Below are 25,998 nucleotides of genomic sequence, written 5' to 3'. Positions count from 1 at the left end.
GATGTGTATAGATATGCCCTCTTATATTTTTTGTTTATAATAGTTTTGTTTATTAACTATAATAATTATCGTTATTATTTATTAAAATGTAATATTAGTGTTGAGTTACAATTTAATGACTCAAAAACAAAATCTATTTACAATCATTTTTGTTTATTTATTTATTTTTCTTATAGGCAAATGCCTATATTTATTCATAAGTCCTTACTTGTGGTTTGTTGTAGTGGTGGGAGATATAGTCCATAGTGCCATCAAATAATTTGAGTTCAAAGACTACTAGAATGCTGCTCGGTTTATTGGATCTGCCCTTTGAAAACCCGACTCAAAAAATTTAACCTTTTCTCCTTTGAGCACTGATGATTACACTTTGATCTCAGTTTGGCCTACAATCTCCTCAATGACCATTGTGGTTCATCCTGGATCAGTTCACTCCTGCACCAGAAATAGGTCTACACAGATACCACAAGAAGCTATTTCAATGCCAATTTTGTTTGAATCAGAGCACGGCCAATTTCTCAGTCAGGATTCCTGGACCTTGGAATAGACATTTAAGATATATAATAACATGGGGGGGGGGCGCCTTGCTGGTCGTAAAATGCAATTAAATAAAACAAAGAAAAAAGGACTTTGGTGCCATCAGCCTGAAACAAAACTGAAAGCAAAATTTTGTAAGCAAAAATAAAAAAAAATAAAAAAATGCCACGTGGGGAACACAAACTCACAAAAGTTAAGTTCATAAGCAAACACGCTATCAACTGGACCATGACGACAGATGTTGTGACATTTCAAATTCAGCTTTTTAAAATGAAACGATGAATCGACCGTTCGCGCATGTGAAATTTACAAATAGCGTCGAAACAAGGTTTTTACCTGACCTCCTTTTCAAACAAAATATTTGTACATGAAATAATGGACGATTTTTTTCTAATATTTTGATATTATGTGTCCAAGAGATTGCTCTTTCTAATGATACCATGTGCCGCTTCGATGCGGATGACAAAAGTTTTTAGCAGACATACAAACACACAGACGACCGAGATGTAATACAATAGATGTGCCAACAACGCAACAATTCAAGATGAATTTCTACGAGTGCTGGACAACTGCATCCTCATCTGTGCACATTTCTACTGCCCTTTCCATACAGGTACTTACTTAGATGTACTTTTAGTAGCTATCATCCGGGCTGGATTGAGCCGGCTTCCTCTTAAGCATGAACTGCATCTGGAACGATCACTATCCAGTTTCAACGATCTTAGGCTGATATCTACTTTTCTCCCACTGCGAGAGGATGTGACACGAAGTTGGAAGGTGAGAAAATGAGTCAGTGCTCTAAGAAAAGCACCTCGTCCCTGCAAAAATATACCTGAGTAGGCCCGTCAGCATTTCCTGATGAGGGTTTCTCAGACAACAAGCAATAAATTTGCTTCCCCCCTCCCCCTGAAAGCTGGGAGGCAAGACCTAGGAGAGTGAACCTCCTAGGTTAAAATGAATTTCTATGAGTGCTGGACACTCCTGCACTGTGTAGCCCTAGGAGATCCACCCTCCTAGGGCTACAAGAACATTTTGCATCAATCCAGCAGCAAAAAGGCCACCGAAATGGTCCAGTTTCTGTCGGACTGATCGTCAAGGGTAGAACCTTGACCTATGTGTACTGCGAAAGTACACTGACCACATCAAAGATCTTGGACCAGGTTGTAGGAAATGGCTGACTACTCCCAATTTCAGCGCTAGAGACCAAATACTTGTGGGCCTGATAGTACCGCCAGATTGTCCGTAATTGTTGCCCAGATCTTCAGCTGTCCACTGACACGTTTGTGCCAGCTTTCGTACATGACAACTGCAGCATGCTTGTTTTATTTAATTTTTATTTTTTTTAATTTAATCCCCCCCCCCGTCTCTCGCTTGGTCATTCTACGTAGCACTTTTTTCACTTTTGTTTTTTTGTTTTTTTTTTTTGCTTCTCCTCAACACTCCGCTTGCATATTTGTAAAATGTACATTTTAAAACCTGACATAAATATCGAGATTCTCATGAAAGTAAAAAGACAATAAGACGTTCAGAATCCATTTTTATTAGTTTTGTTTTCACACAATATTTCACAAACCCGTACATCATGTGATCATAGGTATTCACTCTTTGTTAGTAAATGACTCAGCTTTAGTTTTTTGTCCTGCATACAATGATTATATATATACTAGCCGGACCTGTGGAAATTCCACAGTGGCATCTTTCATATGTAATATATTACTGCTGGGAATTCTGTGGATGTTCAGCGTGAATGGAAACCCTGCAATATTATTGTACCTATTTACAATGCCTCCCCATGGGACAGAGTTAGACACCAGGGTCGTTTTTTAACGTGGAGAAAAGGTACAAAAATAAAAATTGTCTCAGTCGTGAAGGATTTCTCCTCCACCGAAAGAGAACAAGAAATAAAAGTGCAGCATCTGAAGAACAGATACTACACTTTGATGTATTTATTTGCTTCCCCACGAAAGCAAATTAGGCACAAGGCCGTTTTTAATGTGGGGTAAAAACCAGCTCCCCTAAAAGTAGGCAAAAAGGGGGCACTCTGGCTACCAAAAATAATAATTGTCCCAGTATAGAGGGTTTCCCCTCCATTGACTGGTACAAACCATCCCAAGTGCAGCATCTGCAGAACAGATACTACACTTTGATGGTATTTATTTGCTCCCCCACCGAGCAAATTAGGCACAAGGCCAATTTTTAATGTGAGGAGTGAAGGGAGGGGGAAGGGAAAGGGGGGGACCAGCTCCCGAGAGGTGGGAAATGGGAGCTGGTTAAAGGTCAGGCATGTGGGGTTGCCCCCACATCTGGTCTTTGCTAGTCATAGCTTGCAGTATCTGCCGGAACAGGTACTACACTTTGATCTTTTCCTGAAGGCCAAGCTATTGTAGCCCTTTTGTTAAAACTGTAAAAGTATTTATCTAATGCATCTGCTTAATATAGTGCCAGACTATATCTGGTTATTACGGTTTATCTGTAATAATCTTATTGGAGTCTATGACATATTTTGATTGTATGGACGCCCGGCACAAACATAAACCCCATAATATCATTATATCATCTTTAGACAAAACGGATACTATCCTTGGATCCTCACCAGCAAACCAAGAAGATATGTTTTTGTTTTTTACATTGCGTCTTCGGTAATCAAGAGGGGATAGAAGGTGATAACATACTTTGAACATAAAATTATCTATTTACTAATTTAATGTTCATAGTATGTTATCACTACGTCTATGACAACAGCATATTCTTTTCCTTGTTTTGAGTCTCAAGTATATATCCATTGATATCTTATATGTTTTTATGTAGAGTGATGTGGTTCTCGGTTGATTAATTGTGTCTGTGTCGGATATATACTCGAGAGTCAAAACACTGAAAAGAATATGCTCTTGTCCTAGCCGTAGTTATCACCTTATATCCTTCTTTTTAATAAATAGGATCTCCCGATCGAATAATTTTTAATCTGAAAACTGTGGCACACGTACGCATGTTAAAAGTACTACGGTATTAATATATTTTCCTTACTCTATCTTTGCTTCGAAGTAAACAAAAATTTCATGAGCAGAGTTTTTCCTAGAATTGTCCGTATGTGGAACACAATGCTGTGGTGCTGCTTTCCAGTTGACTACAACATTGTCGTTTTCAGATCTAATGTAAATCCTGCTTTGTCAACCAAACTCCAACCTCTGTCCCATCGACGAAATACTGCATCCCTGTGACTGTTTTACAAATATTTTAATGGAACATGTGCCGACGAACTCCAAGCACTTGTACCCTCTCGACGTAAATAATCCTGACAAACTCAACAAACAGCAAAATCCCGTCACTACACAGTAGCGATCTCGAGATAACGGAAAACATTTTTACTCTAATAGTTTCTTTGCTCGAACTGCTAGACTTTGGAATTCCCTCGTAGGTTCCTGCCTCCCTGACTGTACTGTCATGCAAAAGTTAAAGTGTAATGTAAACAGTAATCTAGCTGCTCAACTCCCCACATAATGTCCCTGCAAATTATTTTGCAAATAGCAGCCCCCTACATTCAAAGTGGCATTTTTCCTTGTTTTGCATGTAATACCAATAAAAAAACAGTTCTTGTTGATCCATTATCTTCTCTACCCAAGTTCCACCATTGCTGATCATCATTGAGTTGTCTTCCTAACTACTCGACACTTATTAACCCTTATCCTAGAGTGGCTTCCGGGCCTTGATAAATGGTGACCTTCAAGTTTTAAAAAAAAAAAAAAGAAAGAAGCTTTATATTTTCTTCTGTTTACAAAGATTATATACATATAATACAATAGAAAAAGGCGAGCATGAAAAGTAATATGGTTAAGTTTAAACATGGAAAATAAAGGGACAAGATATTCTAGTAAAAAATATAATAAATTTATAACTTAAAATATTGCAGTATTAAGAATTGATTATATATATATATTATTCCTTAATTGGAATTCATTTTTGAGATGAGCATTATATATATTAATTTATTTTTATTTTGGACTACTAGTCTCATCTTTATTAGTTGTATAAATTAATATATATAATGCCCATCTCAAAAATGAATTCCAATTAAGGAATAATATATATATACCAATCGGTACGGACCCAACTATGGAAGATCAGATAATAAATAAACATGGATTTATAAGATCAAAGAATCCAACCTTGATCGCCCTTCGGGGCCCGTGGCGCAGTTTTTAGTTGAATCTCTATAGTTCCAGATGAACATTGTCTGAAGATAGCGGTTTCAATCCCACCCAAAGCATGCCAGAGGTTAATTGGCCAAAAATGTGGTGAGACGACAACAACTACGGATGACAATGATGGCTGAGAATGCAGTTAGGAGATTCGAAGTTCCTATCCGTCACGGTTACCACCTGACGAAGGCAGAGGAATTAGTTGGCCGAAACGTTGTGAATAAACAAACCAATAAAAGATGAAAAACAACAACTAATAAAGATGAGACTAGTAGTCCGAAATAAAAATAAATTAATATAAGAATTGATTATATAATGTTATCAATTGAATTAAAAAAAAAAAAATCTTAATGCTGCAATATTAAGTTATAAATTATATTTTTTACTAGAATATCTTGTCCTTTTCTTTTCCAGTTTTAACAACTAGTCCTTTACTTTTCCATGTTTAAGCTTAACCGTATTACTTTTCATACTTGCATTTTTCTATTGTAATCCATGATTTTTCTAGCCTTCCAATAAATTCACTTGTTGTTTTTTTAAATTTCAATCTCATTTTTTTGCCCCCATAAACACATATGAAATAACAATGTACGGAACTCGTCTGCTTTCAATAAAATCCCCCCAATTATCTCCCTTTCATGCTTTCATTCTCTCTATTTCACTTGTTACTTCTATTTTCGAATTAGTAGCAACAGTAGTCGCTGAATGGATGTGCTTGCTACGGAAACCAGTCATAAAAGGCGTCGCTCACCTCCTTATATATTTTTACGATTTTGAACACCAATTATTCATCATAACTTTTGTTTTACTGAAAGAAAATTGAAATTTTTTTCCACAATATAGCTTAGAAGGTGATTTATAAACTGTAATAATTGTTTGAAAGTTGGTTAAAAAATGAGTGAGCAGTGAAGCTTTAAAGTGCCAAAAATAGGCTTTGGATGATCCCTTTAATGTGTGACATTAAGAGCAAATGCCACATAGCCCAGTACACAATTCAGGTCATTAGCTTTCCAACGAGCCTTCATTTGTTAAATTCTGATTAATAAAGATTTGGAACTTATAAAATTGTCCAAAAAAGTGGTGTATATATATATATATATATATATATATATATATATATATCAATACTTATAACCAAATTTAATATTGAAATGCTCATATCTTTGGTCTTATTGGATGAAATTTGCAAGCTTTTTGAAGTTTATAATGCTATTCTATGGTTAAAATTTTATGACAATTGGTAAAAACGGACCTATATTTTCAAACCAATAAAATATGCCGAAATTTGCCTACATTTGTGTGTGTATATATATATATATATATATATATATATATATATATATATATATATAGTGTCATGATAGGCAGCTTTAGTTTTGCCGCTTCATTTGTCTCCCCTGTGACCTTGCCAGGCCACTAATATATATATGTATGCATGTATAATTGCTTTAAATATGTTGCAATAATTTGACTTTGTTAAAAGTTCCTTTTTCTTACAAAGCTGTTCCAAAAAATAAGTTTAATCTACTCTTATTTGAAATAATTTTCTTAAAAATAATCAGTTGAGGATTTTATTGAATGATGTAGGATATGTTCTTGTGAATATCAATCCTCTGGTTATGATTATAGTCAACGAGTTGTCTCCCTTTTTAAACATATAATTTTGATCTTAATTACTGTCCATGGAAAGTTTTTTGAAATGGGAACCCTGAGGATGTGATTTCTTTGAGTAAAGTGAGAATCAATTGCAGTATACGATTTCTAATTACAAATATTGAATAATGGGAAAAAACAAAAAAAACAAAAACAGCTTTCAATAATCTAAAAAACAAATTTTCTATCACCATCTACAGGGTGGAACGATCAATTTGTCGCCCCAAAGAAAACAACACTACAGCTTTATTTTAACTTTTATTGAAAAAATCAATTCAGGTAACTTGATTTTGTAGTAGAGCTGACATCTATTCAATGTAGCCGCCTTCAGCCTCAATCACTGCCTGGATCCGGAACTGGGAGCATACCTTTTCCACAAGTGCTCAGCGAATATTCATTGGATGGCAGTGATCAGGTTGGGTTTAGTGTTGTGGGAGGTCATGTTGGTGATGTTCTCCACATATGACAAAACAAAGTAGTTCACCAGGTTCAGGTCGGGGGGGGGGGGAGAGCCAGTGAGAGAAAGGTACAAAGTCGTAGCTCTCCATCTAAAGCCAAGCCTAGGTCTCTTTGGACTTTTGGGCTGGCATCAAGTCCTGTTGCCACACCTGGAGTCTGCCAGCGACCACTTGATTGCACCAGAAGATCGCCACACTCTTCAACATATGCAGGTATACTTTGGTGTTGACTTTCAAGCAGATTTCGAAGATGTGAGGTGGCATGATGTGGCCCTCACTTGAAACCACACCAAAAACTGGAAAACATTTTTTTCATCACCCTGGTCACATCCCTGTTATTCATGGTAATCAAGTGATGCATTTTGAGAGTGCTGGCAATGGTCCTGTTGTCATAACTTTGATTGGTTGAGAGCATGAGTTGTACAGTGGCGCATCTCCGATCTTGAACATTGTATCACTTTTGGACATGATAGAAGCTTCCTATCGCTCTTGGAAGTTGTACACAAGTGGCCAACTAGTAGATGGTCTACAACAAAAAAAAGAAAATCGATTTTCATCAAACGGAAATGGAGTCATGTCGTCTTTTCTAGAACAACAATTTTATCGCTCCACCCTGTATATTATATTCCTCTTTGTCTATCCATTCCACAACCTACTGGATCGATCTGGCTAAAAGTTTGTATGGACATAATGTCACATTTACTCAAGAAGTTTGGTTTAAAGCACTTGTTCTAACTCAACGGTCTATAACTTTTGTCCATTTTTAACATGCTTTAAAGTCTAGTTATTTGTATGGTCATTAGATATAATAATGATGCCCCTGTGATTAAAATGCTGAAATATATAGGTTGCGTCAGGGTTTGATTCAAAATATACTTTAAGCATTACTAAGAATAAGATGAGTGTACTAGATTGAGGGAGCTTTATTTTTGTTCCAATCCAGAGTGCAGGGTTTTTTTTTTTTTTTTTTTTTTTTTTTTTTTTTTTTTTTAGGCGGGTACATTTTCTCCATCAAAATCAACCTCGTATCTAACTATGCAGTCATGATAGGGCAAGTAAAAAGGCCAACCAATGAAAATGCTCTATTAACTGTAAGCGTTACATATCAAATGACAAATGAGCTCATTTTTTTATTTTTATTTATTTATACAAATGAGCTGCCATGTATCAAGGCCCAAAGACCATCAAGAATAAGGATGGTTAGATATACACCTTGCTTGGAGACGTGGCCCAGTGGTTAGAGCAATTGGAAAAATCAATTGTAAAATGTGATATTATCCTGAAAGTTGAAGGTTCAATTCTCAGTGTGGGCGACTGAAAAATACAATTGCAAATTACTTTGGACCTTTATTCAGTCATGGCTGATGGAACAAGAGCATGCTACCCCTGTGAAATAAATAAAGGGTTCCGTTCAAAATTCCATCTAAATTCCCAATATCGACAAGAAACACCTGAAGAAGGTCAGAGGTTACACCAACCAAAATGTTGTGAAAATGGCACTCCAAGTGAGAAGAGTAGCCCAATAAATCCAAATGGGCAGAATTATTTGAACGCAACAATAATTTTGTTAATACTGGACTTTAATACATGCGATTGGGAACTGCTTGTGAATTTGATATTCTCACGAAACTTCATCCTTTGAAGGAAGCCAGTTCAACCCATTTAGGGTGAATGCAACTGGCATACATACATACTTTAAAACACAGGTGCATATTACGATGATCATGATCGACTGGTCGATAGCAGAGACTTTGTTGGTAGATCGCATGGTGTTGAAAAAAAAAAACCTTAATGCTGGCAAACTTCCATAACCTCGCGGCAGAGCTGGAGACAAGAGCAGTCATGTATGCAGCTGTAGATTGCACTCTAGATAAAACAGATTGGTAATTGTTCGACAAACGCTTTAAAGACTTTGCTTTACTCGAGGTTATCGATACATTCATGTGCTGTCCTTTCTAACAAGATGCTAAGGTTTCACTCGCATCGAAAATTGCAAGTGAAGGATGAGATTCTGACACTATAAAGCCGACATTCAGCTGATGCAGAGCTCATGGACCATTATGGAATTGACTCACAGAGGACCCCAACATCAATAAATGTGCTACCTTCTTGACCACATTATTTGGGTGTACTTATTTACATGAATAAGCCTTTCCCCCACATGGAGATCATTAAGTCCAAATACCACTCGGCCATGACTGATGAGCATCTATATCTTCTTGAGGGTGGCTATTAGCAGCTACTCTCCAGACTATGCATTCCTGACCGATTCCATCTAATTCAAGTCATCAGACTAAGGTGATAACAAAAAATGTATAGAGCTGTACTGTGCAATATGGGTTGACGCAGTAATGCAATGTACACCTGCATATATACTGTACATATAAAAATAATTTACAATATATTTATAACAAATGTTTTGCATTTTTAGTGGGTGGAAGATTATTTAGACGTAGTTATGTCATAAGTAGTTCTCATGCGGGGAAAAGTGTGTGCACCCGTTTTAAAACAACCATATTTTAATCAGCTGGGAAGCAGCCACATGATATTGTTTAAAAGATGGGATGTTCTTGGAAATAAACTCTGTTCATGGAAATTTTGTTTAGCTTCAGGTATGCTAATAAGTAAAGGAAAATTATTTACAATGGTTGTAGCTGGATACGTGTATCTGTGAGGTTTTCAATGCTTTTCAAATAAAGTAAATCTTTTTCATTCCTTGTGAAAAACGTTTGACTTTTGACACGTTAAATTCTACAAAAGCATGAGAATCCATTTGTAGTCGAAAAAAATATTCACACCAATAATTTTTTGGTTTATTTGTTAATGTTCACAATTTAAATCTAAGAAACTGTAAGAAAAAAAAAATGTGTCGATTATTCTTTGGAATTTTGTCAGCAATGACAATTCCGTTTCATCTTTAACGGGCAGGAAAAAAAGATGGAAACATTATGTCAGAATTCTTGTAAATATGAAACGACATGGATGCATTAAATTTGAAATGTTTATTTTTTATTTATTTTTTTTTTGTGTGCATGTGTGTATTGACATATGTGTGTGCTGAAGTGTGTGTGTTACCACTGAATTGATGTTATGATAGCAAAGGACAAAATCAACTTTACAATCTAGTGGGAAATGATTTCTTCTCTTCCCTACGACCTCTTTCTCATAGAAGTTACGTTGCTAGTCTGTCGGTGTTTCCATGGTAGGTACTCAGCTGAGCTCCAATCTATGTCCTTCCCCCATCCCCCATAAAACATTTTCAGCAAGAACCTGTCTTTCTACTAATGCCATAAAGAATTCTCCTTTCTTCCTTTACGTACTTACGATCAAACAGAATTTCTATGAGCAAAATTCTTTCCAAGAATTTTGCACCTGTGGAACACACTACTTTGAGAATGTTTCCTTTCAGACTATGGTCGTTTTCAAGTCCACTGTCAACAAATATCTGTTAAGGAGTGGATCATAGTTTGCAATCTTTCATAGAACTGTTCCATCATTGAACATTCGATATCCTTGAATGGTTTATTGCCTTGGGAAGTGGTGATCTATTAGTATATAAAACCGTTATTGTGTCTGTCTAACAAAAACTATCACAAATGAGAATTTATTCTAAAAAAAAAAAAAAAAAAAAAAAAATTTTGAGAAAAAATCTGACTCATAACTGAAGTCTTGCAGAAACATGGCCGTAACACTCGAACAGTGTTCGTTACAAACTTATTTTAGATCCCATGCTTCCTGGTACAGTTGAACAGAAACAAACAAAAATAAATAAATCCGACTCGTTTTTTTTTTTTTCTGTTTTAGCAAAAGGCATTTTATTACAATTAATTTCCAAACAATGCCTGCTTCTTGTTTTTCTAACTGTTCATTTTGTCAGCCATGAGATTAACAAAACCCCTGCCGTCTCAACACCAGCTTAAATGTTTCTCGCCACCATGTTATAGCCATTTCTCTTTACATGTACATCTTCTTCGCTGCATTTTGCTTCTCTCGACCATGTGGTGTCCTTTTTTTTCTTTTTACAAACCCACACATTTTCTAATGTGCATATGTTTTTTTTTTTTTTTTTTTTTTTTTTTTTTTGCTACTGCTGCTAATATCTTTGGAAGCCAGTTATCTTACAACTTCTGCTGATATTTTCCCATGTGCTCATATGCATTCTGTTTCAATTAAACTAGATGTGTGTATGGCATTCCTTGGCAGAATCACCTCAGGCGATTATCTGCACAGGATCAAAGCTATACTTCGATCAACATGGAAAAAGTCATTTTAACAATGACCTAGACTCTGTTGGCTTTGATGAGTTTTTTTTTTTTTTTCTTTTTTTTACAAAGGGGTGTCACCACTTATTAAGGCCCAAATGCCACTCGAGGATAAGGCTTAATAGTTGTACAGTAGTCTTCTCAACAACAGTGGAGTAATCATTAGTAGTGAGAATTTGGTAAAATTTATTTAAGGGAATGACTCAGCAAGAACTTGTTTACATTGGACTTGAAGACGGCTATATTTTAGTCAGCTGGAAAAAGTTCCACAGGCAGGCAGTTCTAGGAACGAAGCTTAGTTCATGGGATCCACGTTTAGATTTAGAGAGTGGGGAGAAATTGTTGATAGTGGTTGTAGCTAGACAAGTAAAAGTTTTACGAGAGAGCGACCATGAATATAAAAATACACAAGTAGGTACTGTTGTTTTTGCTTAAAACCGCATCTTAAAAAAAGATCGATCTGTCAACTTTATCTTAACAAGCACCTTTTTTTCCAAATAATGCATATTATATGTCCAGGTGTTAGGTGGTTGTGTGCACCAAGAAGAGTAATCAGATCTGGCAGGTTTGGACCGATTGGACCGGGTGCAACTGAAAAACAAAGTAAACGTCACAATCTCATTCTTATGTTGTTTAACCTTTAAAATGGAACGACAAAGATCAAATGACACAGTTGGCACACATGCGTGAAAAAAAATGAATAGAAAAAAAAAATTAGGATCTGTTTCTTTTCTCCTTTAGTGTGAGGCAGATTTTATGTCGAAATTTGCACTTTTTCAATTCGGCTTCAGTCAGAACATAAAAAACTAAAAAAAAATTCAGTTTCTGATGATTCTTTTGTCCCATACAAATTGCTTGCCAATCTGTATATCTATAAAAGTGAAAATGTGTGTGTGAGAACACTTCTCAACCTATATACTCAACAAAGTTTTGATTTACAGACTTGAAATTTGGTATACAGGATATTCAGACACGTGGAAAACTTTAATTGGTTTTCATCTGGAAAAAAGGCTGCTTAGGGATCAAAATTGGTACAGGGGGAGGACCATCGGATTTTTTTTTTAATCCGTGTCAAGCTGGCCTAATGGTTATTGTACTTGACTCACTTTCTTTATGTTTTGCTTTCGATCTCAACTTGAGTTTTTTCATTTCTTCAAGTTGTTTTATATTTAATCTTTCTTATCTATCTCTCAATAGCTTCATTAGTAGGGAATATGGATGGAGTGCTAAATGTTTTGGTTTCAATTCTAGCTGATGGCACTCAAGTCATTTTTTTTTTAATCTTTGAAATCACTAATATATATTAGGTACAATATAATATTCAATAGAGAATTGGCTCTGTAATAATAAATATGAAATCTGCATGAATCAAAATATATTTAAGCGTATTTTACAACCCAACAAGGTCGGATAACACCCCCCCCCCCACTAGTCAACAGCAATTATACAGACAATCAGTGCTTGTTTATATTGGTGAGCTTTTAAACCAGGTGAAAACATTATGTACTTATGTGTCCTATCAAAATAAAATTACGAAAACGTTATCCAGAAAATGTGCAAGATGTATTTTTAACATAAAAAGTATCACCCACAATTATATTCAGTTTAAAAATGGTGGACTCTAAATTTAAGTCAAGGGAGATAAGTCAGTTTGTCATACTGAATTAGTTGCATAGCTCTTCTAGATTAAAACGTACAATAGAAATCTGTAAATTCTATTTTTACAAGATTACTTTTTGTAATTTATAATAATTTCATCATGACACGTAAGTATGTAATAATGTTTTCACCTGAAATGCGTTGGTTTAAAAGATCACTAATGTAATTAAGCAGCGGATTATATACTTTAATCTTTGGATAAGTATGCAGGTATTCTGTGTGAAGGCAAAAGTTCTAATCGCTATTTTTTAAGTGCGAACGAAATGCATTTATTTATAGTTCTTTCAACAATAACGCATTTCATTATCTTTTAAAAGTTTTTTTGCTGTGCCATATTAAATGTGCTTTTTAAAAGTCTCTCTCCCTGCCACCTGACGTCGGCCATAGCCAGCGTTTTCTTGCCCACGGATACACACGCACTTTGCTTCTCCTGCTCAACCACATGCTGCCCTTTTTTTCCTTTTCTCTTCTTCATCCAATGACATTAACATGTGCACACTTAATTTGCATATGGTCTTAAGCAGCTGCTGCTAATATTTTTGCTAGTCAATTTTATCAGACGCGCCATACGCACTATGTTACATAAGAGCACTCCACTTCGTTACACTACTAGGTTTCGAAACCAGTTTTGAACTTTGTCATGGCAGGATAGTATAAATGAAAAATCAGTTGAAGATGTTGATATGTGTGGTGTGTGTTTTCTTTTAATTAAGTTTACAACTTTGTATATTTTGTTTACGCCTTCGATGTTTAAAAGTCTTCCGTCATTTTTTTTAATATCTCTCCATAATAATGGTGTTTTTATTTTGTTTTTATAATCATCTGAAATATTTGTAATTAGTTGAACTAAGATACACTTAAGCATGATATTTTAATTTATGCAGATTACATATTTATTATTATAGAGACAATTCTGTATTGATTATTATATTGAACTTAATGTATAGTAGTGAGATCCAAACTTAAAAAACCTGACTGGAGTGCCATCAGCTAGAATCGAAACCAAAACATACAACTCTCTGCACATATTCCGTAGCCTCTGAGCCATGCCCATACACACACACACACACACACACATATATAAGTGATGGGACAATTCCAATATTTTTTCTGCTTCCATACCAAATTCTCGATTTCGATTCTTTAAATATTTAATTACAAAGTTCTTATTTTTCCCAATTACAGTAAAAGCGCATTAAATCTGCATATAGTTTCTAAAACGTATAAATACAGTTGTGTAGGGAGGTATAGATTTTAGCTTTACTGGTAGTTCAAAAATCAATAAATATTTATTATGTTATTATTACTACCAGTAGTAGATTTTGTTTCAAACAAAATTAAATAAAAAAGATAATTAAAGGAATCGTTTTTGGCATCGGAAAAGAGGCACACATTTTCCCAATTCCGATACCAATTCCAATACCCAAAAAAGTTCAGATTCTTCCGATTCCAATTAATCACCTTAACACTTATATATATACCTGACATCCTGTTTCTTAAAAGATGGAATCACCCGATCATCATAGATAAGATGCAAGCAAGCAAAGTCCACAGTTTTAGAATTATATAGACCAGTTGTATATATCCAATATGACCAGGTCAAAACATATTACCAAGTGGAGTGTTTAATTACATACTATTCAAGATACACCAAATATCCTAACTTGTTAAGATATTCCTGAAACTAGACCACATATGGAAGCATAAAACACATCCATCGTCCGCTATGAAAATCAAATCGGAAATAACTCTCATAGCTTAAATAAATAAAGCTTACTTCCATTTTTAAATGCAACTGATTATTGGTTAATAATGATTAAAAATAAATTAAATCAAAAAATTAATTGAATAAACTTTAATTAATATTTCTAAACAGAACAATTAAAGCAATTGTATTTCTAATAACCACTGATAACATAGCGCTAATTATTAAAATAGATTTTCTTTAATGTAATATGTAAATGACGTTACTTCTTGAATGTAAATTTTCTTTGATTAAATAGTATATATCATGCTGGAATAAAAAGGTATACAATTCACTTTCAGTATGAAAATTAATTTGTGAAGCCGTGTATCTTTTGTGTATATTAATCAGATTGTGAACAAACAAACAGTCAGTCTTTATTATAATAGATTAGTGCAAACTCATCATTTTTGATGGAGGGTCTGCACTAGGTATACAAATACATACACACTACTTGTTTTACTTCACGGAATGTGCGGCTCCTCACACTTGTACCCTCTCAATGTTAATGCACACAACTAGAAGCAAAATCCCACCCCTTTAAATGTAATGTTAACAAACATCTTGCTGCATAATTTAAAAAAAATGTAGTAAATGCAGCAATTAAAGGCAAAATTGAACAAGTTTACTGCATCTTCTTCCATGTAAATTTCGATCACCCTTTCCCTACAAGCTTGTTTTAATTTTTTTTGCAGATTTTTTTTTTTTTAATTGGATTTTAAAAAAATTACGAATGGGCTACAGTCGGGCTTTGGTTTCGTCAGTCCTAGTTCCCCATCTACACACACACTTGGTTATAAGAGATCTCCAGATGCAGGAAAATTTTCTATACTAAATAGCTTCTTTCTTTAGACAGCTTGTCTTGGAATTCCCTCCCGGCTCCCCGATTCCCAAAGTGTGTAGAAATTTAAAACTAATCAGAACAAACATTTTGCTGCACAGTTACCGACTTTGAATGCCTCCCTTTAGTTTTGACCCCAAATCACAGTCATCATCATCATCTTTCGACCGTAGTTGAGATGGTGGATTTCACACGCTCACACTAGATATCCTGATCTCGAATGACTGCTTCCCGGTCACACCTATTGGCATCCCTTGCAGTGACATCTAGATATGTAAACATTCTATTTCTGGAGTGTGTCGTAGAGTTCTGCTGAAATTGGGAAGAAATAACTTCATTTATTGCTTAAGAAAAATAGCCTGCAAAACTGAATGCATCTTGCTTTTGACCTAATCACGGTAATCCCTTACATCTCGGTGGTAATATACCTTGTTTGTTTGCTATAAACAAAAGTAAAAAAAGTTGGAATGTATTCTGGTATAGTTTTGATCATCTCTTCCCCACTCGATGGTTTGTGACTCAAAAATTGTTCAAAATTTTGGTTTAAACATCTTCACATAGTCATCTGCTTGAGTAGACGGAGAAAAAGAATGTAAATTTGCGTTAATTCGATGAAATTGGTGCCAGCCAATTTCGACTTGCTTATTAATTTACCCCGTACTGTACCTGAAAATTTACGCCTTGTCAGCTATATCTCCATTTCTTACCGACAACTAATTGCACCAGAAAAGGTCTTTTTTCTTTCTTTCTCTATAACTTTCAAATCCAATTCAGTTTTTCCACTCAAACTAGTGCACTCACTGTCAATATGGAATTTTCATAAAGATATTGTCTAACAGTATCACACACACACACACACATATATATATATATATATATATATATATTTTACGTGTAAATACAGTTGTGTAGGGAGGTATAGATTTTAGCTTTACTGGTATATATATATATATATATATATATATATATATATATATATATATATTACTAGATATAATCGTCGTTGCCTGGTATTAAATGTAACGTTAAATTCCTTTAAAAAAAATGAAGTAAAAAAAAAAACAAAAAAAAAAACGGAAAGGAACTGAGACAGACATGTGCATGCGAGTATTATGTTTTTTCTAAACAGTTAACTTCTTGTAAGTAAAAAAATATTTGAGCTGAGATAGAAAACCAAAACCTAAAGACAGTGAGTGAATTATGATAACCATTACGCCAGCTTGACACAATCTTTAAAAACGTGTTTTCAAACCTACTTATTCTTAACATATTCACACATGCACAGCCGTGAAACAGTTTACAAACAAATAAACATCCGACGACTCCCACGTACCAATTTTTCCCCCTTAGCAGCCCTTTTTTCTGGATGAAAACTGATTAAAAAGTTTTTCACATGTCTGAATACCTTATATATCAAATTACAAGTCTGTCAATCAAAAATTTGTTGAGTATATAGGTTGTGGATTGTCCTCACGTTCTCACTTTTTATACATACATACACACACGCGCACACACACACAGACACACATATATATATATTTATTATTATTATTTATTTAAATACAGTCATATCTTGCTATGATGTGCAGACCATTTCTATGACATATTTGATTTCATCAGGCAAGAAAATTTAAAAAACAAAAATGAAAACGGTTCCAGATTTTTTCAAATTTTGAGGAGAGAAAATATTGCCAGGACTTGTATGAATCAAAGCTAAAGTTCTCACCTAAGAGCTTTAGCTTTGATTCATGTCCCATCACTAATATTTACAAATAAATACACGTTGCTCTTTATTATAGTGTGGAGGATTACGTGTTTTGAAATAGTGGTTTTCAGCATCTTTCTTGGATTCCTCTAAAATTAATATTAACTCGTTTCGTATTTTTTTCTTTTTTTTCTTTTACTTGCGCATCACCGCTTATCAAGGCCTGCAGGCCACTCTAGGATAAGAGTTAATGAGTGTTAGGTAGATGGTGAGACAACACCGTGATGATCAGTGATGGTGGAACTTGGATAGAGTTTGATTATTTAAGAGGACGGCCTGACAAGAAGTTATTTAGCTTGAAGACGATTATGTTGTAATAAGTTGGGAAGCAGCCCTGTTGCATTGTGACAAACAGTTCTAGGAAAGAAACCTTGCTCATGGAATTTAGTTTTAGACACAGATAGAAGGCGAGGGAAATTGTTGACCGTTGTTGTAAATGTTTTATAAGGGTGAACCAAAGATTAAAGCTCAGTCGAGCACCTACCATAAAAGTGATAAGAGACAGACTCGTAACGTCTCTTCTGTGTGAAAGAGGTAATAAGGAGCTGAAAAGCTCCTCATCCACTAGATTACAAAGACAGGTTTGTACTCTGTCAAGACAGAAAAAGGAACTCTTAGCAGCTCCTCCTAGATGTGGCCACAGTACCCCCATTTTAGGACGCATTTGGCTCTTGTATAAACAGTCTCCATCCTTTTCCTGAAAAAAAAAAAAAAAAAATGAAAGTTTTGATGTTTCTATTATTTGTTTTATTGTATAAAAAGATTACGCTAATCCATGGACCTGTGTGGATTAACCGAATGGATATTGTCACGGATTATTGAATTTGCAGAGTTCAAATCCTATCTTATCTATTGTATTCATCTATACACTAATATCATGTGGGGGAAGGGTATGAACCCCAGTTATAAGTAAAATAATTTTTAAATCATAAATTACATAAGATTTGACCCCCCCCCACACACACACACACTTCAAAAAAAAAAAAAAAAAAAAAAAAATTTCATTCATTTCTTTAGATTAATATTTTTTTTTCTTATTGATCAGGGCATTGCCCAGTCTCTCACAATCAATCAGGTCAGAAGGAACTCATTTTTTGTCAAATCCTATCTAATCTATTGTGTTCATCTATACACTAATATCGTGTGGGGGGAAGGGTATGAACCCCAGTTATGAGTAAAATAATTTGTAAATGATAAATTACATAAGATTTGTTAAACACGTTTGATGTTTAGATTTGGAATTAACCCCCATCCCCCCTTTCGAAAAAATTCCATTTATTTATTTATATTATTTATTTATTTTTTATTGTCCAGTCTCTCATGATCAATCAGACCAGAAGGAACTCATTTTTTTGTTAAAGACTATTCTGCTTGCATAATTAAAGATTGTTGAGAATTTATTGAAATCAAAACATGCTATAACATTAAATAAAATGAAATATAAAAATCTTATCTAAAATAAAAAATCATTTCACACGAAATTAAATTCATCAGAATGCATTTTGTTTTCATAAATGCTAGCCATTTAATTTTTTGGTTACTATTTACTTGCCTCCTTATGAGAGGAGAGCCAGACACAATGTCGGTTTTTAATGTAGGGAAAATCCAGTTCCTCAAAAAAAAAAAAAAAAAAAAAAAAAAAAAAAAAATTCCAAGATTTCATACACAACGTCGGATCAGTGTTAACATGAAACTACGATGTTACACAAAGCTCTTGTAAGTTAAGCAGGGCATGTGAGATTCTGAACACTTCCATCGTCTTCCCCAGAAAATTTTGTACTTACAATTTAAATTTCATAAAAATAGAACATATTTGAAGTTTTAATAGTGTTATATCCTCCTAACCGCCTTTGAGGTACACACGTCGATTATTTTACCCAAGTAAATTTTATATAAAAATACACTTGTAGATTTTATGTACCTATTTACTATGCCTCCCCCCGGGACAGAGTTAGACACCAGGGTCGTTTTTTAACGTGGAGAAAAGGTACAAAAATAAAAATTGTCTCGGTCGTGAAGGATTTCTCCTCCACTGAAAGAGAACAAGAAATAGAAGTGCAGCATCTGAAGAACAGATACTACACTTTCATCTTGACCAAAAGGCCAAGTAGGTAAATAAAAAATTGTAGATTTTATGTAGATCATCCAATTTTTCTATCTATAAGGAACACACGAACGTCACAGAAAATGAATTTAATTTGCATTATATATATATATACATATATATATATATATATATATATATATATATATATATATATATATATATATATATATACAGAGTGTCTCAATAAATTTTGTTGTAATTCTACATAATTAATTCAGAATTTCTATTTATATTATTGTTCTATCTCGTATACTGAGCTTTTTTTATCTGCTTAGGATTGTCTTAAAATATTGATACTAATATTTATTTCGACTTGAGGTTTACAGGATTATCCGATCTGTAATCCTGCGGCATTTCAGCATTTCATTATGCAATTATGTTATTAAAGAATGTATCTTTAACAAAGCAAAACTTATCAAAATAAGAAAAGCTCAACACTACTAAGAGGAGCAAACAAATATATTAACTGAAATATGAGGAATAAAAGTTATAACTTTATGTCATCAGAACAATAAGGAAAAGTTAAAGGGAAAATTAAGAAAAATCCTCTTTAGGCTATGGCATTTCGAAGCTAAATGCTTCTCATCAGAAGAGAAGGGCCAGCATTATACGAAATGCAAATAAAAATAAAAACTGACTTAATAACATTTAGATATTCTTTTTCTCCATTCTCATTTCATATCTTTCTTAATTTTCTCCCTTTTCTTTATTGTTCTGATGATATAATAAGGTTATATATACTTTTATTCATCATATTTCATTTAATATATATATATATATATATATATATATATATATATTGTCTGTAGGTAGTTGATAATTATTATAGTATATATATATATATATATATATATACATATATGACAAAACATCTATTTTAAATTTCAAGATATTTAATATATTCAAGATATTTAATATATATATATATATATATATATTTTGTCTGTAGGTAGTTGATAATTATATATACACATATATGACAAAACATCTATTTTAAATTTCAAGATGTTGTTCATCTTACCGTTTATTTCTTTCAGCATGTTAATATATTCAATTCTTGAAGAAATAAACGGTAAGATGGACAACATCTTGAAATTTGTAATATAGACTGTTATTGATTTGTATACTAGCCTGGGTGCCCGGCGTTACCTGGATGTTTGGAGGTGTGTGTTAAGCAAGAAAAAAAAAATGGTAGTAGGCAGGCAGGCTCGAACCCGTACCGCAAAGGAGGAAAAGAACTTGACGTCTTTGCTGTTGCGCCCATCGCCAAACCGGAAGTGATGTAGGTTTGAATTAAGGCTAGTCAATCAAAAAGAGGGGATGACTTTCAAAAATATCGGTAAAAAAAGGGACCCATCCCTGTAGAAAAATGCCCAGTTGAGGGTGAAGGAATTAATGTTTTTTAGCCAATTTTTCAATATTTGTTGTCTGAAGGGTCGAGCTTCAAAACGCTACTAATCTCGTGAAAATCCGTCACAACTGTCGAAAGTTTTAGTCAGATATACATACATGCATACATACATTTAAGCAGACAGGTGCGATTTATATTATAGATGCTATATCAAGCTTTATTAATTACAGGATTGGTATAAATAAAAGGTGAAATATAATTGAATAAGCATATTTTTCCCATAAACACATTTTTTAGACTCGAGTTTGAGATAAAGAATGAGACGTTAGCCCCAAAGCATGATAATACATTCCCCCATTCCGTTTCTTTACACACAAAAATTACAAATAATTTAAATTTGAGTCAAAACCTGTGAAATTAAATGCCTGATTTTCATATGTAAAATATTTTTGTGTTAATGTCTTCCTCCTGACTCCCTGCCAAACAACTTAAACCGGTAACTTTTTCTTCTAGCTGTTTGTCGCTGGATAAACACGGAAACGAGAGCTGTCTCTCCATTTGAAGTTGACAGCCAACTGACCGATGCAGGTAGAGTGGCGATGCATTTTTTTTTTTTTTTTTTATCATCTCGGAATCCATTTTTTCTTTTCTTTCTTTTTTTATATCCATTTCCCTTCTTTTCCGCCATTTTCTTTTACTTTTTACCCCTAAGAAATTATATTCAATCTTTTGATGCTTCTCCAGAATTAAAACTAATAAAAAAAAACAAACAAACCCCAAAATACAGAAATTTTTTTTATAATGTATGTATGCATGCATGTCATGTTCCAAAAATTACGTGAATTGATCAAGTACTTTTTGTTTAGTTTTTTAGCTAAAAAACTCATTTTATGAAAAAGAGAGATGGGTCTGCCATGTTTTGAGATGTTTTAGAAACTAAGGGCAACAATTGAATTCTACTAAAATTACTTTTGCATGTTTTAATCAGTCTTATATTGGCTGCAAAATATTAATACTCGTTAAACATCGTAAAATATGATTGAAGACTTATTTGATCAATTTAAGTGATTTTTGGAACATGACATTTTCGTTCCGTTATGGGTACATATATATATATAAAAAAAAAATTCTGCTTTTTTGTTTTTTAATTAAATTCTGGATAAAATACAAACTTTTATAAAAAAAAAAATAAAAAATAGGGTTAATATTTTCATTTTTAAATAAAACTCCTTATCAATAAAAGTGTATGCACATTAAAAAAGAAAAGCGTCTCAAATGATCATTTAAATAAACTATGCAGATAAAGTGGCAATATTTTTTTTTATCTGTTTTTCGTTAGAATTTCAGAATGTTTTTTTTCTTCTTTTATTCATTTTCCTTATTTTCCACAATTTTCTTTTCTTTCCAATCAAACTTTTATATATATATATATAATCGATACATTTATTTTCATTTCCTTTTTTTTTTTTTTAAACTCTGCACACAATTTTATTAATACATACTTCTTAAAAATATCGAAAGAAAATTGTTTCACCAGTGTTCACATTAATATTGGCATTACAGAAGTATGGGCGACCATGACCAGTGTCAATTGAAAATTGCTTACTGATGTACAATTTTTCCGCTTACCAGACTGGACTTCCTGTTTTAGTTTAAATTTGCTGGCAGCCATATTTAATTATTTCATTTTATTTACGTCAAAATTATTTTTGCTTAAAAATGTTTAAAAAAAAAAAAAAAAAAAAATGAAATGTTCACACATGCACAAAATAAAATTAATAAATGAATTAACGGATAACACTATTCACACAAATAAATTTTTTTTAGAATTTTAGAGTGGAGAATCTTTTTTGAATTAAAATTTAATGTAAAATTATCCCCTCATTTCCGAAACATTCTAGCATTTTAGGGGAGTTAAAAACAGATTCGAACAATTGAAAAGCGTTGTATTCTATTTTTAAAAACAAAACAAAACAAAAAACATTGTATTCTATTTTCTAATTTTCTAATATATTTCGAAATTCATTTTTTTTATATCCACTTCCCTTCTTAATTATTATTAAGAAATTATTGGCCAATTTTTCCAGAAAAAAAAAAAAGATTAATATTTTGGATTTTTATTTAAAAAAAAAAAACTTAATAAAAATGTCTCCAATATTTTTTTAAAAATGTCAGAAAAAAAGTGTGCTTCACCAGTGTTAGCATTAATATAAAAATAACATCTCAATCAATGAAGTTTTAAAAGACAAAAAAGAAAATGTCTCAAACCGGAAAATATCAATTGATTTATATATATATATATATATATATATATATATATATATAAAGTAATTCTTATCAGGGAAATAGTAAAATATTTTTTCCCGATTTCATTTTATATGAGAGAAGGGCCTTGTGCCATTTGCTATTTGCTTTTTTTCGTTCTAAACATTTGTAATGGTTTCATCCAGCATGTTTTTTTTTTTTTTTTTTTTTTTTTTTTTAACTTGCATGAGGGAAAGAAAATACACGTTGAATTTTTTTCAGTTTCTTTTCTGTTAATAAAATATTCATTAAAAAAAACATGGGAAAATTAAAAGCAACTTTAGAAAATCCTATTAAAAAAAAAAATTGTGAGCATAATCGTATTTTTAAAAAAATTTTTCACATGTAATATTGCACGCATACATTTATCCATATTTAGTTAAAGAGTGCTCAATACAATAGTAGAGCATAAAGATTTCATACTCTATAATTGAAGTGCAAACATTTTCGTGTAGCAAGTCGAAAGTATATTTTCATACAACTTGTATATGTTGGCCAACTTCAGTTTTTAGAAACAATGGATACCCCCACCCTGATACTATCTACATGAGATCTCTCCTGAATCGACATTGCTGAGGTTCAGTGGTAAGGAATTAAGTCAAGATGATTAAAACGAGCGGAGAAAGACTAGTGTTACTTTTGAGATTTTTTTTTCTGATATCTCTACTAATTATTCACCACTTATTAAGGCCAGAAGCCACTCAAGGATAATCGTTAACGGGATGGATGAATTGTCACTTGAACACTGAATATTACGAACGGATTGGAAATGAAGGAATGAATAAAATTTGATGACTTATGAGGACACGTTATAACATTTGTTGACATTGGATTGGAAGACAACAATGTTGTAGCCAGCAGAGAAGCAATCCCATAGCAAGATGTTCACAGAGGTGAAGTTCTTTGAAAGAAACTGTTAGGTGCTAAGCATACAGAGGTAGAAAGGAAAGCTCTTTTTCAATTGTGATAAGATGAGCTCTTTCTGTGCATGTTCTTCTAAACTAGTTGCACAACCAAGGCTTGAAAGTCTAGTCTAACCTACCATCCAGTTTATAGCTGACGTTAGGGATGCAGAGTTGGAGTTGTATTTTTTAATTTTTGAAAGATCAACTATTCTAGTATTAGATTTTAAGATTAGGTGTTAGATATTTTGGAATCCTAGTCGTCTTAATTGGATATTTTTGACGTCCTAGAAGTCGGATTTGGATATTTTTGGTGTCCTAGGTGTCGGTTAGATATTTTTGGTGTCCTAGATGTCGGTTAGATATTTTTGGTGTCCTAGATGTCGGTTAGATATTTTTGGTGTCCTAGGTGTCGGTTAGATATTTTTGGTGTCCTAGGCGTCGGTTAGATATTTTTGGGGTCCTAGGCGTCAGTCAGAAATTTATGGTATTGTAAGCATTAGTTGAATGTTTTTGGTGTCCTAGGCACTGGTCAGATGTCTTTGGTATCCTATGTGTCGGATGTTTTTGGAGTCTTCAGATAATTTTTGGCATCCTAGGCATCGGTCAGATATTTATGTCATTCCAAGCGTTAGTTGAATGTTTTTAGTGTCCTAGGCACTGGGCATCTTAGGCATTGGTCGGATGTTTTTGGCGTCCTAGGTGTTAGTTAAACGTTTTGGAATCTTAGTAGTTATAGAAAAAATTTTTGAATTCTGTAAAGTCAAACTGAGACCTTATACTTTTTGACTCCGTAACCCTGGTCTGAGGGGAGAATATATGTATTTAAACCTTTCTCAATAGGTCCAATATAAACTGCTTTTAATTGTTTCTGTTAGTTATTTTCTGTTTATTAAAACTTAAACAAAATTGCTGAGTCAATAAAAGCGATCATCCTCCATTTTGTTTTTGTTTGTTTCTAATTTTTCTTCCTGCTTTTAAAATTTGCTTGTGGCTTCATTTCTTTCTTCCAATTTTGTGTTATTTTTATGCTTCATTTTTCAATCTTTTATGTGCAACAAAAATATCTTCATTTAATTTTAAGTATCTGAATTTAAATAAAAGAAAAAAACCCAACTCACATGAATAGAAAATTAAAAGACGGAAAATGTTATATTATATGCCTTACAAATATGAACTAAGAAAGCTGTATGTTGGTTGGATAAAAATCTAAAAATGGAACATCAAGAGGGGGAGTGTGTGTGTGTGTATGGCGGAGTGAATTCCCCTTAAGAACAAAATTCTTCAAAATGATCAAAGTATCAAAGAATGGGAAAGGCTTTATGATAGCTGAAAGTTGCTGAAAGGACCATGAAAATACTTGTCATGTGACTCTAGTGAAATTTTAAGCAATTTTGTGGGCATTACTTTTTGTCTTAGACCAAACCATCCAATCAAAGAAGCTGTTTTTAGAGAGGATTATCTCCGGTGTTGGAGGTAGGGTCCCTCAGCCCAAAATTCAACAGAATATAAACCATTGTTGATTGTTGTAGGAGGGCCACCCTTTCAGGCTTTGCCGTTTTCTTTTGAGAAGGGGTTAGTTTAGTTTTAATCGCTTAAGGTGTCCCTACCAGGGAATACCGAATGGGGTGTCCAAGCAAGTTTTGTTTGCCCAGAGTGCTCTATATCTCCACACAGGCAACGTCAGATAGATATCATGGGTATATATACAGGGTGACCCCAAAAAAACAAAAGCTAAATGGAGGCAATCTAAAACATATGCTGTAGAACGGAGAAAAAAAAAGGCCAAAGACCCTAGTGTTTTGATGTGATGTTTTGAATATAATAAACTAGTTATGACCAAAGTTTCATTTCATTCTGACAAAACACTAAGAAACGGGGTCTAATTAGAGTTGGGGCCCGTTTTCTTTGGGTCACCTTGTATGTGTATGCATACATACATACATATATATATACACACACACACACACACACACGCACATACTATCATATACAGTAGAACTCTGGGATACGTTTTTTGTTTCAGGTTATGTTGTGGAATACAATGTTAGTATCTGTTCTTCAGATGCTGCACTTCTGTTTCTTGTTCTCTTTCGGTGGAGGAGAAATTCTTCACGACTGAGACAATTTTTATTTTTGTACCTTTTCTCCACGTTAAAAAACGACCCTGGTGTCTAACTCTGTTCCGTGGGGAGGCATAGTAAATAGGTACAATGTTTTTC

General features: G+C 33.4%; 1 protein-coding gene across 2 annotated transcripts in view; it reads left to right on the top strand.

The window, feature by feature from the left end:
• Window positions 1-25,998, top strand: part of LOC145247991 (nuclear receptor subfamily 5 group A member 2-like) — a 364,710-nt gene that overhangs the window by 210,200 nt on the left and 128,512 nt on the right. Inside the window, exon 2 of one of the 2 annotated variants that reach the window (XM_080109657.1) lies at window positions 21,084-21,158. The exons of the other annotated variant lie outside the window; for it this stretch is intronic. Coding sequence (XP_079965783.1) covers window positions 21,084-21,158 — 75 coding nt within the window. The remainder of the gene's footprint in view (window positions 1-21,083; window positions 21,159-25,998) is intronic. 2 annotated transcript variants of the gene reach the window in all.

The sequence above is a fragment of the Euprymna scolopes genome, chromosome 26, assembly GCF_053919585.1.
Source record: "Euprymna scolopes isolate OS-2025 chromosome 26, ASM5391958v1, whole genome shotgun sequence".
NCBI lineage: Eukaryota > Metazoa > Mollusca > Cephalopoda > Sepiida > Sepiolidae > Euprymna > Euprymna scolopes.
The sequence above is the reverse complement of the archived record's forward strand: the minus strand, read 5'-3'. Positions and strand labels throughout refer to the sequence as shown.